Below are 16,271 nucleotides of genomic sequence, written 5' to 3' on the forward strand. Positions count from 1 at the left end.
TAAGCTTCACCAGAGTGCCTAAGGAGTCCATGGTACACATAAAATGTTAAGCACTGAATATTTAGAGGCTATTTGTCAGTAAAGCACCTTCAGGAGTGCTGATGTAGATCAGCTTCTTTGGAGTCACTTTGAACCTAATATGTACAATGCTGATCTCTCAGTAATTAACTGAGAAAGTGTTTTTTACAGAAATGCGGTGTATTGTAATAGATGTATATTTACATATCAACTGTTCTTCCTTATTAATTTCTCTAACAAAGCCATCATTTCCTTTTCTATCTTCACTAGCTGATTCACTGCTGAAGCCCTACCTTTTGCTTCCTACTTTAGCTGCCACAAATGATAAAAAAAATTCAGTCTTTGCTTCCTAATTCAGTGCATTCAAAGTGTAGCATGTATTTTTTGTTAAAAAATTTTTTCCTCAGCCTGAAATATATGATTCATAAGGATTTTGCATTGAGAATAAAAGGATTCACTTAAAATTGACTTCTGCAAGTCCTAGTTATTCTGTATATTTAATAACAAGCATTACAGAATCTCAACTTAGGAACAAAAAGCTCTTAGTCAGTAATAAATTGTCACTACAATGATCAATGTGCCAAATTTAATTCACAGATAAATAAAAGGAAACCTTGAAAGCCAAGCAGAAGACTAGTGTGAATGTAGGCTTTGGTATAACTGTGACAATTCAGAGATGAGCCCTCACAATATATTTCAGAGGTCTCCCTGCCTTTACATTCAAGAAGTTCATCATCTGTCTCCTCGGGTTTATGGTCAACTGGTGCTCACCCTCTCTGGAAACAGAGACATTAGCTAGTGATATTAGCTGACCTATATCCACACCCAGCACAATTCTTTTTATCAGAAAAGTTAGCTTTTGCTTAGAAGCTGCCACAGTGGGTTGAATTGTCCAGTCCCTGTCATTAAAGGTGGCAGCCATGCAGTCGAGAATGATGTGAAAAAACTCCAGCAAGAGTGATAATTAAACTTGGAAAATGAAGGGTCACCTTCTTTCATTCAGCTCATTGGGCAAACGCATCAGAATAATTCCAAAACAGCAGGGGACTGTCTACTCTCAGCATGACAATATCTAGGTACACACACATATTTCTATGGGTTCAAACGGGAATGCCATTTTAATTGTATTTAAAATGTTATCTTCAATATGAGGAGTAAAAATGCTAGAAATTAGTTCTAGGAATACAGAAAAAGAAAAATGTGTATAATCTAAATAGGGAAAGAATCAGAAACAAGAAAAGTATGCATTGTTTTCTCAAGAAAAAGCATTATAAGAGAAGAAAATTATCACCAGGGAAATGGAAAAGAATATTAACTACATCTCTTCCTTCTACTTGACTGTAGAATCACAAAACAAGGGTTTCATCTCAGCTTTCCTGTTCACTTACTGTCATTTCTTGGTGGTCATTATTACAACTTACTCCTACCCAAAAAAGAGAAAAAAGTATCACATGAAGTTAAGACAATCCATTGGTAGGAGTTATTTTCCAGGAAAATATTTTTTTTTCAGACACATTAGCTTATCTAGATACTATTGAATCAGTATTTGGGAAATTACATTTCATACCATTCTCATGAGGCATTAAAATGTAATACTAGGCCGGGCGCGGTGGCTCACGCCTGTAATCCCAGCACTTTGGGAGGCCAAGACAGGCGGATCACGAGGTCAGGAGATCTAGACCATCCTGGCTAACGCTGTGAAACCCCGTCTCTACTAAAAATACAAAAAAAAATTAGCCGGGCGTGGTGGCGGGCGCCTGTAGTCCCAGCTACTCGGGAGGCTGAGGCAGGAGAATGACGTGAACCCGGGGCGTGGAGCTTGCAGTGAGTGGAGATCGCGCCACTGCACTCCAGCCTAGGGGACAGAGCGTGACTCCGTCTCAAAAAAAAAAAAAAAATTAATACTAGACTGGAAACAGTGGCTTACACCTGTAATCCCAGCACTTTGGGAGGCTGAGGTAGGAGGACTGCTTGAGTTCAGGAGTTCAAGACCAGCCTGGGCAACATAGCAAGACTTCATCTCTACAAAAAACTAAACAATTAGCCGGGCATGGTGGCAGGCACCTGTAGGCCCCAGGAGGCTGAGGCGGGAGGATCACTTGAACCTAGGAGCTGGAGGCTGCAGCGAGCCATGATGGCGCCAATGTACTCTGGCCTTGACTACAGAGTTGGGGGTGTACCCAATCTCTAGTTAAAAAAACAAGTAATGCTCAATATTTAAGGACAACATAGGCAAATACACTGGACCAGAGAACACTGTTATCAGACAGAAGCATGGATGGTAAAAACAAATTTCAAGTTCAAATTCTAGCTTCATCATATATTAGGTGTGTAATGATTGACATGGTACTTAATCTCTGTGTGCCTCAGTTTCCTCATCAGTGAAATAGAGACAATAATACTACCTATCTCATAAGGTTGTTCAAAAAGATCAAATGAGTTTAAAATAAATAAAACTTTTATAACAGTGCCTAGCACAGAGTGAGTGCTATATGAGTGCTCATAATATATTATTACCATTACTATTATGTTGCATGTTCAGTACCTGGCAGAGAATTTAATACTGTACATCAGGTTTACAAACATATTATTTCTTTTTATAGTTGACCTTTTTTGTTGTCCTTATCATTCTGAGAAACGCTTCCCAAAAGATGTAGGTCCTTTAACAAACAAATAGCTCAGCATACCTCTTATATAGAGTGTTATATAATGCGAAAACAGGGATAATTTTCACAACAAGCTCAGGAAGGGAAAGATTCCTAATAAGCAGAAACTAGAGATTTTAGATGGGTCCTGATAGTTCCCTTCACATTTAAACGACTATCTTGAGGAAGATAAATTATATTTGTTCTGTGTGCATGTATTTTATTTCAAGTTAAGAGATAATTTTGAAATAATTAGAGCTGCGTAAAACAGAAAAAAAAACTTGACGGGCAAGGCAATTGTGTGATTTCTATATTCCTTTGTAAGAATTTGCAATTTATCAGTTTGTAGACAAACATTCACCAGTTTCAATAGATTTTAAAATATATCATTAGTATACCTGAGTGTTGTTTTTGCCTCTGAAAGACATATGTAGGTAGAAAAATATTTTCGATGACATAAACACACGCATTGCCTCAAATCTCAACCTCCATTCACTACCAGTTCATTGAAAGAAAGAATGAAAGAAAGAGATATAAGTTGTGTGTATTTGAAACAGACAGAGAATTGAGGAAGAGGGAGGGGAAAAGGGAGGAAGGAAGAGAGAGAAGGAAGGGAGAGGGAGTAGGAAAAAAATAGGAAGTGGGAAAGGCAGGTGGGAGGGAGAGGGACTATAAATGAATGACATTAAGGATAACCCTAACCAGACTATTGAAGAGAAAATATTATCTATTATATTTAAGCCTGATTTTACTGCAATATTTATGCATGGTTCTTTAAAAGAAAAAAAAAAGATTTTATAAAAGATAGTTGACTCATTTAGTATAGGAGTGTTAAAATTATTTGGTGAATTATTTCCCACTGAAAAAAATATAAACTTCATAGGAAGATATGCTGCTTCTACCTCAGGTTCATATTTAAAATGATTTATAGTCTGCAATTTCTTCCTAAGGTCATCACCTTCATAAATACCAGCCACACACAGTGAAAACAAACTCAATAAAATGAGTATTTCATTTCTCTTCCTTCTGCTTATGTAGATACTTCTTCCATATTACATGGCACCCATTTATAACAAAGCTTCACATTGTGTGGATTTTTATGAGTTCTTGAGCTTTTCTTTCTTTTTTATCTTTCTATGCATCAGCAAAGCAACTGGCAGATTCTTTAATAAAATATACACATTAATATTTATAAGCATATGAATTGGATGTTTAAATAAACATTCACCAACTTATGCCAATTCTCTTGTTTTAGATGTTAAATCACACTTACGTTGTCTGGAAAGTCAGCCTTTAGTTCAGTGACACTTTGACACCAATATGCAGCCGTTTTCTCACTGATGAGCTCAATATTCAGAAAGGAGCTTTGTCCAGGGCCATACATGGGGCCAGAGGTGGTTCCCCGGATGATTCTGGGGGAAACATTTGTCACAATGTCCTGATGAAAGAGCAAAGATATTGAGTCTCCTTTTGACAAAGAAAAGCTATAATCTTTATTATCTGCTCATTTCCATATGACAATATTTTATGAAGTCCCTTCTCACATTTTTGCAGAGGCATTTTTAATATCCATTAAATTAGAATTGAACATAAACTACTTGCAAATAAAAAAGGTAAAATAAAGTATTTGTTAGCTTTAGCTAAATTACTTCTTGTAATTCTAGGTTTAGAATAGTGCAAAAATAAAAATATTTATATTCATTAACACTGATTTAGGGCATATACATGTTAACTTGTTTGTGATTAAATAATAAAAACATGATAGGTAAAATGGAAAAGTTTATCATTTCTGTCCATTTAATCTAGGTATCTCCAATCACAGTTTAACTCCTAAGAATTAATGTTAGTAAAAACTTTATTTTTTTCCTAAAAAAAGTAATTCCAATGTAAATAAGTGAAGGAATACATATTAGTATTACTGGCTCATCAACCATTAACACATATTTTAACTAACTGGCTAGGTCAAATTACTTATAGGATTATAACTATATATTCACATTCAATGAGAAGAAAGTCACTTTCTCCAAGACTGAAATGGGTATATCAATAACTTCCTGATACCTATAAACAGTAAACAGTAAAATTAACTTGCTTGTTAAGTGTAATTAACAATCCACAACTGCTTCTAAAGCTGTATTAACAAAGAAGAATAACATTCTTCCATTACTTAAAACTAAAAAGAAACAAAGAAGGAAAATGTTTCTTTTGCCAACTTCCAATTAAAATTAATTTTGAGTAAAGGTCATTTAGTTAAGGATTTATCAGAATTAGTCATTTAAGTACCCCTCCTCACCATCTTGTCACTTTTAGTAAGATAACATGAACCCCCATTAGTATATAGCAATTAAGGTCAATTTACATATTTTAATTAAGAACCACCCCATATAAAACAATTAGCGTAATAGGCATACTAACTGGATTTCATAACATTTGGACGTTTTTCCAACTAGATAGACAGGAAACCTTAATTAGCATTAATTAGTGCTGATCTGCATATGTTTGATAAGGCATACCCTTGCCACAAAAGATTATTTATTCCTGAATCTGCCAAATGCTACAGTTGCAGAGGATAAAAGGACTTTTCTTCACATTGCATGTTAATTTCTGATAATTTACATTCACTTTTACCTTCGAATTAGTATATTATAAAATAAATGGTATAAATGTTACAATAAGCCTCCTTCAATATGTACATTTTAACTTATAGGAATCATGCCAGTTAATTTTTTACTAATTAAGTCATTCCATTTCTATTGTAATTGTGTACAACATCTCCAGTTTGCTTTGATTTGCTATTGTGAAACCATGTTTCACAATCTTAATGGGTAAAATGACAAATAGAGTTACTTCAGGAAGCTCAAGCCTAGTGCATCAATTTCCATCTTGGCAAATGCTTAATGTTCTGCCTCCCTACAGGTGGCTCTGTGAAGCTCATCCAGCTGGGTACTCCGGTGTTTTCATGGTCTGAGAAGACAATTCTTGAAATGTTTCACTCAGATGAGGCTAGTTTTCTTCTATGTTCCAATTTTCAAGAGCCATACCCTTTAAGCCTTGAGATCCTCCTTTCCTCTGCTTTACTCTCTACTCTAAATGCCCTTCACCTAAGTAAGTCCAACCTAGGCCACAAGTTGTTCTCTACACAGGATTTCTTAGCCAAGGAGGAGTGAAATCTGTATTTAGTTCACCAAGTCAAGCGCCCTGGTACTGTGTTGGTGGGCAAATAATGGGGCATCTGGTTTTGATGACCATTTTTTAATTTATTGGTCTGGAAGCAGGTGCTTCCTGCTTATTCAACAAAACTGACTCATGTTAGCAGTATCCCTACTCCTTCCCATTCTCCATGTCTTCATTTAGACTTCAGTTCCTTTGAGAAATTTTTCTTTCCTGTCCAACTCCATTGAGTTTTAGTAACATGCTCTGACTCATGCCACCATAACAATATATACCTTCCCCAATTGGCACTCTTACTACCATTTATTGCGATTGTCTATATTCCTGACTGTACCTTCCACTACAGCATAAGACTTGTAAAGAAAGAAACTATATTTTGTTTACTATTATATGCCCAGCTTCCAGCCTGGCCTTTAGTGGTGCTAAAGTAGTGTATCTTGAATGAGTCTAGACTAAAACCATAAGCACTAGAATCAGTCTTATCCTGAGGTATGAGAACCAAAGATATTTATTGCTGGCCGCATTCTGCTGCTGAACAGACCGGGGTTTGGGCTTTGATATAGTTTGGATGTGTACCCCACCCAAATCTCATGTTGAAATGTAATCCTTAGTGTTGGAGGAGGGGCTTGGTGGAGCTGATTGATTGCATCATGGGGGAGAATTTCTCATAAATAGTTTAGAGTCATCCTCTTGGTACTGTCCTCATGATAATGAGTGAGTTCTTGTAAGACCTGGCCCTTTAAAAGTGTGTAGCACCTCTCCCCTCTTTCTCTTGCTACTGATTTATCATATGATCTGACTGCTCCCCCTTCACCTTCACCTTCTGCCTTGATTGGAAGCTTCCTGAGGCCTCCACATTAGCAGACGCTGCTGTGCTTCCTTTAGAGCCTGCAGAACCATATGCCAATTAAACTTACTTTTCTTCATGAATTTCCCAGGCTCAGGTATGTCTTTATAGCAAAAACAGGCTTTTATTCAAAGTTCAGGATTTATTACTATGCTTAGATCTTTTCCTGCTAGTCCATTTCTCTAGAATTGGGGTTCTTGCTTGCTTCTTCTGATCCTTCAGGGACCCCTTTTTCTACAACTCAGAACACCCCCTCCCACGGTTAGATTCCTGAACCAAGTGCTGTGATACAAACCACCCACTGCTATAGGCCTTCTCACACAGCCTACTGTGACGACTGGCTGACAGAAAGCATGCTTGAACTTCACCACACTGCAGCTTCTAAGACCTTCCTGATTGCTAGTCCTTAACTGCTGGGTATCGCTGATCTCTAGGATTTAAATAGAATGCCCCCATTCAGATACAATCCAACTCCCAGGCATTTTTGGTTCATGTGGATGTGAATTATTAACCTGATCCATGACCACCTAGGGTATTTCCTAGCTAATGAGCCTGTCCAACTACAGTTGTCTTTTATGTTTGTCCTGTATGCTAAGAACACATCTTAACAGTATACGTAGGAATTTTTAAAATATCATAGAATATAAAAGACACAGAATGGAAATTTCACCTATAACTAATAAGGAAAAAAATCTCATGGTTCAGGAATTCTAAGATATATGCTATATGCTATTTACAGTAACCCTACTAATAACCACAAGGCCAACATCTCACATTAGCCAAAAGGACCTATAAGCTGACAATATTTAATTGGAGGACTGTCAAGAAAATGCTTCTTTCTTAAGCATTTCCCCCCTCAGTAATAACTCAAAACCTACAATTCTACCTTTAAGATTTTTTTCTTCGTGTATTATGAGCAAGTTTCTTATTAATGTTAGAGCTGGTTTATTTTTCTCTTCTATGATGTGGTGTTAAACTGTAAATATAGCATAGGAGAGTTACCAATGATCTCCTTAATCAAGATAATGAATAGGAAGTACAAACCAAATCAAAGGAAAATTTATCTACTTTATGATAGAGAATGCTTAATCATTTGTGTTGATTTATAATAGAGAATGTTTATTTAAACAGGTCAATTTTCTCATTCCTTAATTCAACCAAACGTAAAAGGCCCTTTATAACTTCTCAAATTACAGATGCCTACTGTTGTAGAACGGGTTAACTATCTGCAAGGCATTTGTTAACATGATAGAAATTCGACATTTTCCAAATTCAACTAAAGTGGCAAAATTCCAATGTATTCATCCAGTAATAAATGGGTAATATAAATTTTATTCTACGTTTTCTTTCCCAAATTCAGTCACGTTTGCCATTGTTTTGCCAAAAACATTCTCCACTGACTTGAGACTTTTAGAATTTTTAAATTAAGTGAAAGATGAATGAAAACACAGATATCACCAATTATCTTTGGTTATATAACTAGAGTTAGAGTTTCAATAATTGGACAATAACTTACTAAAGCTTTTGACCTGGGAAGGCTAGAATTTGAGCATGATTTCATAAGAGAATATTTTGCTTTAATATTTAATGGCTAAGTCTTATTAGCATTGCTTAAGGGAGTTAATACAACAACATAAACATATTCAAGAATAGTTAGAGTAGATAAGAGTTCATTCTCTATAATAAAAAAGACAAACTGCTATAGCTCTGATCTTCAGTGCATTAACAATATTCAGATATTTTAAAAACAGATGTTTATAGAAAAGGAAGTGTTAGGTAATATCTTAGCTTTATGGAATATTATAACTACCATTATAACATCAAGTATTAGTGACCTTTTAACATTTGAAGTGCTGATAGTGATTTTTTCTCTATCAGAAAAGAGATTTAAATGTTAAACTGACTAATCATATTTGTTTAGGTTCATTTACTTGACCTCTCTTATTGTAAAAACTTACAATGTTTCCATGGTTACTACTGAATTAAAACAGTCACAATTGCCACAACTAACAGAAAAAGAAAACTTTGTAGAAATGTCTGAATAAGAGGCTAGAAAAAGAATGGGGTCAAGCAAAGTTGGATGAAAACAGGAAATAAAATTTGCAAAGTGAATCATAGCTACATATACCACAGTGGATTAATTTTATAAACATCTTGTTGAATGAAAAGGGCACGTTCTAGAAAAATATATAGAATATGACACACAACACAAAGCAATATATTGTTTAGTGAAACATACTGATAGGATAAAACTATAAATATAAGTAAGGTAACAACTAAAAATAATTCATGATAGAAGTTACTTCTTGGAGTAGGGAGATGGTGGAGGAGAAACAGGAAATGGTAGAGCAAGGAGGCCTTTCTGAAAGTACTAGTGATATATAATTATAAAGAAACTTTACTCTTGAACTGCAGAAGTGTGGTAGAATGAGAAATCTGTTCAATGAGTTATGTGGTAGTACAGTGTATACTGCTATGAGTTGTTGATAAAGTTTTATCAGTTTACCTGAAAACCTGTAACTGAAATCGAAGAAACATTTGTTTTGTTTCCTTAACTTCCAAGATTCTGCTGTAAATATTCTGTCAAAAATATTTTAATTATTTGGTTTTATAAATTAGGAGTTCAAAAATTAAATGTACTTCCTGACAAACTGTTTTCTAAAATATATCACTTTCCTCATAAAATCCTACTGAGATAAGTACAACATAACCCATACACTATTCCACAAAAGAGGAAAACCACTCTGCAAACAAGTCTAACAACAAATATCTTGTTACAGAGTCAGATTCCATCATTATAAATCTAACATACTGTTACCCTGGGAATAGCAAAAAGTGAAATAAAATTCAAGAGTGGCCCAGTTTCTAGAACAATTGCGCTACTATGAAAGAACTCGCTAACATTTTATTTTCTTCATGAACTACGTATATTAATATTTGATTCCTCCCCAAAATAAACTTTATAATGGTCAGAATAATCTCTACGTGGTTTTTTCGGGGGGACAAAGTAGTCAAGATGAGTATTTGTTCTCAATAAATCATTTTTTTCTCTTGTAATAGCTTATATAAAGATAGTACTCAATATCTGAATTAGTGACAGAATTTGCCCTTTTGTCATCAGGAACTTCAGACCTATCTACACGGAAAACACAATAAACAAAAATAGCACAATTATCCTAGAAATAAAAGATAAATTATCAGAGAAGTTGTAGCACTGACATTGTAGAAATAATAGTATTTTAGACATGTATAGCACAAATCTTTCACATATATCACTCTTTTGAAATTATCATGACCTATCCATGGTTGCATATCTAGTAAGCATTAGAGATGAGACTAGAACTCAGGTGTGCTTATGTGATGTGGATAATAATAATGTTGTTAGTGACTTCTTAACATTTAATATACATAATAATAATTAGAACTTATTTCAGTTGCAAGAAAAACAAATCAACTTGAATAAGTTAAATTTTTAAAAAGTGGGGTGTGGTCTATTTATTTTAAGGAAAAGGAGAATTTCACATAACACACACAAATATGCAACTATACCTCAGCTAGGAATGATTCTTTGTCTCCTCTCTGCTTCTATTGGCTTATTTCTTCATTTTTCTTTCTGTCTCTCTACAGAGAGCTTCCTCTGTCTCAGTTCATATGATAAAATATAACTCTCTGCCAAGTCCCAAGTTCGTAAGTTGTAGGGAAAGTCACTCCTCCAAACTTGTAATCTCTTAGGCCAGATTTTAACCCCTGGTGACAGAGGCTCTAATGGGCTTAAGCTGCATTAGTTAGTCATCCCTTGTTTAATGAACTATGTCTGGCAGGATAAATTTAATTAGGATTCACACAGATGCTCAGGTAAACAATGATGGGGTAACTGAGAGCTGGGTAACTAGTATTATCTGTGACACCAGGACCAGTAGATTTAAATTCACCTTAGAAACTTTAGAAGAAAATATACAGACACTGACAAAGAATAATTATCTAGGAAAATGGTGGTCAGACAGGCAAAATAATTATCATTTAGTGAAATAAAAACTCTCTATAGTCTTGATTCAAACATGATGATCCATTTCCTATTCCTGTGGCCCAAAACCTTGCAAGATCAAAATTCTAAGAATGCTTTGACATTCTCCAAGGTTTTAGACTACACTGGGAATCTCTCATTATCATGTGTTAGTGTGTTGAAGATGTCAGCACAAAATAGCATGGTGTGGTGTACTTAATCTCAGCCTTGGCCTAGGCTGAACTGATGGAATGAATAGATATTCTATGTAAGAGGGGAGGACAGTGGAAGAAGTAGGAAAGGAGGAACAAAGAAGAGCACATTGTTCTAAAATGAATAAGAAAACACGTATGACCTTATTAGGCTTAAAAGAGGGGACTAATAAATGAAAACTGACTAGACTGAATGTCTGCTGTATGTCAAGGAAGGAGTTTTACTCACATTTTCTCCAGTGCTCACCCAACACCAAATGTTCCTCACTCTTGGATAGTGTGTCACATATATAAAGCATGTGGTGTCTTATACTGTAGAAATATGGAGATTGATTTTCTGAATTTTATTCATGTCTGATAAAAATACTGGCTCATATAATCATGTAGCCTTTTGTTTTTCCTCTTGCCCTTTTTCAAAGAGCTTACGATTTTGTAAACTAGACACTAAAAGTGGTTTGTTTTGTTTTTTGACCTTCTCATCTGCCGATCTGGATAACCATCACTCTGTCACAGAGAAGATGTAGGATATTAAATGAAGCAATACAGCACATGACTGGCACATGGTATTTGATAAATAAATGTTTATTCATTCACCAACTCACTAGCTTCAGAAACAGTCAAAACAAAAGTTGTGAGAGTTTAGGTGACTGATTTTAACTAGTTCACGGCTAAAACTGGGAAATAAACTGGAAATGAGGATGGGAGGATTAAATAGAGTTGGGTCAGATTGCAGAGTCTTGAATGACTGTTTTAAGGAGTTCAAACTTTTTCTGCAGGCTTTGAGAATCCATTGTGTTCTGTCTCCTATTCAAGTTATTAATACCAATAGCTCACAGCAGCTGTGCATTCACAGAGATAAGTTTTACAAGAAACAGATGAAGGGCTTTTTTAGTGCTGATATCAGATGGATTAGAACGTGATTAATCAACAGACAGACTGATTAAATTATTGGGTTCACTGTTCAGATAAGAGGTTTTGGATACACTCTGCCAAACTGTAATTAACTTAGAAATTTCTGCTGGCCTGCTTATAAGGTGATCATGTGATATGCTTTGAAGAAATCTTTTAAGGCCCAGAATAGCAGCTGTGAAGGTGTAAGCATGAGTCAGTTTTAACAATTATTAATTATCTTCAAGTATTAGAACAGAATTTTCACTGGAAGTGATAAATACTTTTTTAAATCTTTACTTTTAAAAAAACTTGTGTAAATCTCTGGCTCTACTCTACCACTGACTGCAAATGAAATGACTACTATTGAAAGCAGTATCTAAAAGAGTTGAGAGAGGAGTCTTCCATTTCTACAACATGGCTAACAAGATACTGAGAGAAATCCCTTGCAATATAACACATATAAACCTACTGGACAGGATTTTTTTTTCCTAAAAGATGCACAGCTGTACTGGTATCAAAATAAGGAAATTTCTGAGAGATCAGAAATAAGCACAAAGCAGAGATTCACAAGGGCAAAGTAACTATCGGGTGGTGTTCACCCTCAAGGTTTTTGCCCATCCCTGGTGGCCTAGAAACTGAGCTACAAACACCTGAGATAGCAGACAAAGTCTGGGACTGAGCACGTTGTGGGGTAGAATAGAAATCTCCACATAAATACAGGACCAAGAAAGAATGATGCTCTCACTAGAAAATAACTAGAGAGCAATGGCGGGGCATGTGCCAGTTTCAGCTTTAGTAATCAAGGAGATAAATAAGTCTCTTCTAAAAATCTAAACCTGTGTGAGTGCCAAAATTTAAACTGTGAGGTTAAAAATTTGGTTTAAAAGTGGTTCCTAGTCATGGTGTCCTTAGATAACTAGTAAAAGCAATCTCAGAGCCTCTCTGGAAGAATTTACTTTACCTCAAATATTTATAAATTCCCATAAATACATTTTCAAGGAATGTGAGCCCACAAGAGAAGGAAACCACTAATGACATGAGAAAAAAGATATCATAGATGGGAGCCAGTGCAAAGAGAAGGCTACAAAATCAGATCCACCAAAAAATGTACATAATGGGATTATCAGATATAGAATATAAAAATTTTAATATGTTTAAAAATACAAGAGAGACTTGAAAGTATAAATAATGAGAAACTCAAAGTTTATCATGAAGATGTAACATATGACCAAATAGAATTTCTAGAAATAAAAAAAATAGGGAAAATTAAAACCTAATAGTTTGGGGATGATATGATGATATATCTGGGAATGTTTACCTGAAAGCACAAACAAATGTGATGTAAAACACGATCAAGAGATTAAGAGACATGGAGAATAGATTGACAAGGTAAAGGAAAAATCAAATTGCAGTTCACAAGAAGCAAATGGAGAGAACTGGGAGAGGCACTATTTCAAAAGATATTGTCAGAGGTTTAATAGAATTGATGAAGGCCACCAATTCTCAGATTCCAGACACCAATAAACTAAGGAAAGTAAGTTTTTAAAAGAATTGATATATAGATACTTTGTAGTATATAAAGCAACAATAAGAAAAGGAAGAATTAAAAAATAACCAGAGGTAAAAAAGACTACTCCAAAAATAAAAAGCAGATTGAGAGCTCACTTCTTGGCAGTACCAATGAAAGCCAGAAGAGAGTAGAATATTTCATATGAATAAGAAATGTTAACTGAGAATTGCATACCTAGTAGACTTATAACTCAAGGTAAAGATAAAATAAAGACACTTCCGACAAAAGGAATGATGAGCAAATAGTATATGGTAGAGAAAATTAATGAACTGACGCTAATTCTGCAACTAGGATTGATATGAAGAAACAAAACAATGAATAATAACAAGAAAAAAGCAAGCTGTGTAAAAATATAAGTGTGTGATTATGTTTATATGAAGCAAAAAATAAACAAAACTCAACAGTACACTGTTTAGAAATACATTATGTGTAAAACATATGCAAAAGCAAGATGATTATCATAAAATCTAAAAGAGTCACCTTTCGAGGGAAGCGAAAGGAATATAATTGAGGAGGTACACATAGAATCAAAGGTACAGGAATATCTTATGTTCTCTTATTCTGTGAAATGAGAAAAAGGTATTCATTTTTATTATATTTTAAACTATACACTTTTTGTAGGTATGCAATTTTTATAGTAAAAAATGAAAACAAAGTTATTAGCAGAAAAAAAAAACAGGTGCAAATCTGAAGCTAACAGTATTTGATGACTCTGAGATTGTATGTTTTGCCTCAATATGACTGCCTCTGCTGACATATGGTTCTGAATGATGTTTTAGAAAGAATATTGATTCCAGGCATTCCTCTAACAAAATGATGAGCTTGTATGACATGGTCCTTTGGGATTACAGATCCCTTGGTGGATCACTAATCTACCACTGATGAGGATTTCAAAGTTGTTTATCTATACAAATACAAAAGATACAACATGGAAACATCTCACATTGGAGATACTGCTATCTGAAACCCTTGGCACAAGTTTATGATTTAGAGGCATTGGGGCTCAAAAACCATACCCCAAAGTATGGTGCATTGATATGCTGAGTACTTTGAACTAAAGTAACAGCCTCAGAACCAAGGTCTCTCTGGCCTTCTCCCAGCCCCCATCTCTTGATCCGTTCTCTCCTGAAGTGCAAGGGGAGGCTTTCTCAGAAGTTTCTTTTATCTGACTAAAGGAAATCCCTCCTGAAGAAATGTCATTGTCATGAAGTCCTTGCCTGGAATCTACATAACCAGCGAAGATTAACTCCTTGCAAAAGAAGAGACACGGTGGCTCATGCCTGTAATCCCAGCACTTTGGGAGGCCAAGGCGAGCGATCACCCGAGTTCGGGAGTTGGAGACCAGCCTGACTAACATGGAGAAACCTCGTCTCTACTAAAATACAAAATCAGCAGGGTAATCCTGGCTACACGGGAGGTTGAGGCAGGAGAATCGCCTCTCCTGAACCCGGGAGGTGGAGTTTGCAGTGAGCTGAGATCGCACCATTGCACTCCAGCCTAGGTAACAAAAATGAAACTCCATCTCAAAAAAAAAAAAAAAAAAAATCACACTTAGACTTTCCACCTATTCTTAAGGCTACTACCCAGGAGAATTTATCTGCATAGTAAGACAACCTTTGTTTGCAGTTCGTTTTCTCCTTTCACCCTTCTATTGCTTGTGCTGCCACCTCCCCCTCAGAATCCCCAATCCCCTACTTCATTCTGTAGCTCAAAATGTTATTTAGACTTCCACAATTTGGCCCTCCTTAGAGTCTCATATTTTGTGGGCCTTCCGTGTATATGAAGGTGATAAATTTGTATGCCTTTTCTCCTGTTAAATCTGTCTACTTTCAACTTTATTCTAGAGATTCCAATCACAGAAATTTTGGAAAACAGGGAAAGCTTAAAACTTCCCTATAGAGGGAATTTCAAATTCATATTAAAATCAATTCAGGCAACACACACCTCTGTTTTGGCTACCTTAGGGAACCTTCCTCACCAATATCCTACTGTCTAAAATGGAAAGAAAAAAATGAGGAGAATAAAAAGTTTATTTCTGCCAAGAATCTATGAAACTATTCGGCTAATGAAAAATCATTCATTTGAGCATATATACAAAGTCAAACTACCCTAAATATAAGTTAAGCAGCTATGAGATATAATAATTAAAATAATAAAATTTGAAGTCTGTTTTCTCATCATTCTACTCAATAGCATTCTTTCATATATTAGGCCATAAAGATGGTTGTATTATAATTACAAAACACCATTAAAAAATGTATTATGTCCTACAGCACTTAGCCTTGACAAACAATTACTGGATCTCACATTCAACTGAATACAAAAAGCAATCTTTATCACAAGGTTAAAATTAGCCTTGGAACAATAAATGCTTTCAAAGCTACTCTAAACTCCAAACTGCTTTGCATCAGTCTCTTTTGAGGAACTGAAAACAAGTAAACTGAAGGACATTTGAAAAACTTCCTGTCTGTGTCCTCTCAATTTTTTTTGAGTTTTTTTTTTTTTTCTTTTCAGTTTTATAGAAGACAATCATGTTATACCTGAAAGGTGATCCATATGGCTCTCACAGGGAAAGGTTTCATAAGTTAAAATCAGAACCAAACAAAAATAATTAACCAAGCAAACAAAGAAATTCTGAGAATTCTGAATTTCACAATGTGTTATTCATAATACTACTCTAATTATCAGCACTACTTTTCAGTCATTACTATAGAAAAAAAAAAAAACTAATAAATTTGATTTATGGAGGAGGGACCTGAGCAAATAGATTTGTTTGTTTGTTCAAACCCAGAATTCTAAGATAACACACTTCTCAGTTCATCCTTCAGAAGACAATATGATATGTAGAATTTCTTCATTTAAATTACTTAGCAAATTACTTTAATCAGAGTAGCTTCTCTTTCTGTAAAAGGTG

The 16,271-nt window shown here is 35.1% G+C and overlaps 1 protein-coding gene across 1 annotated transcript in view; it reads right to left on the minus strand.

The window, feature by feature from the left end:
* The window catches only part of DPYD (dihydropyrimidine dehydrogenase), an 861,792-nt gene that overhangs the window by 365,556 nt on the left and 479,965 nt on the right, over positions 1–16,271 (minus strand). Inside the window, exon 14 of the mRNA XM_011959403.1 lies at positions 3,937–4,101. Coding sequence (XP_011814793.1) covers positions 3,937–4,101 — 165 coding nt within the window. The remainder of the gene's footprint in view (positions 1–3,936; positions 4,102–16,271) is intronic.

Source organism: Colobus angolensis, unplaced genomic scaffold (assembly GCF_000951035.1).
Source record: "Colobus angolensis palliatus isolate OR3802 unplaced genomic scaffold, Cang.pa_1.0 Scaffold491, whole genome shotgun sequence".
NCBI classification, from domain to species: Eukaryota; Metazoa; Chordata; class Mammalia; order Primates; family Cercopithecidae; genus Colobus; species Colobus angolensis.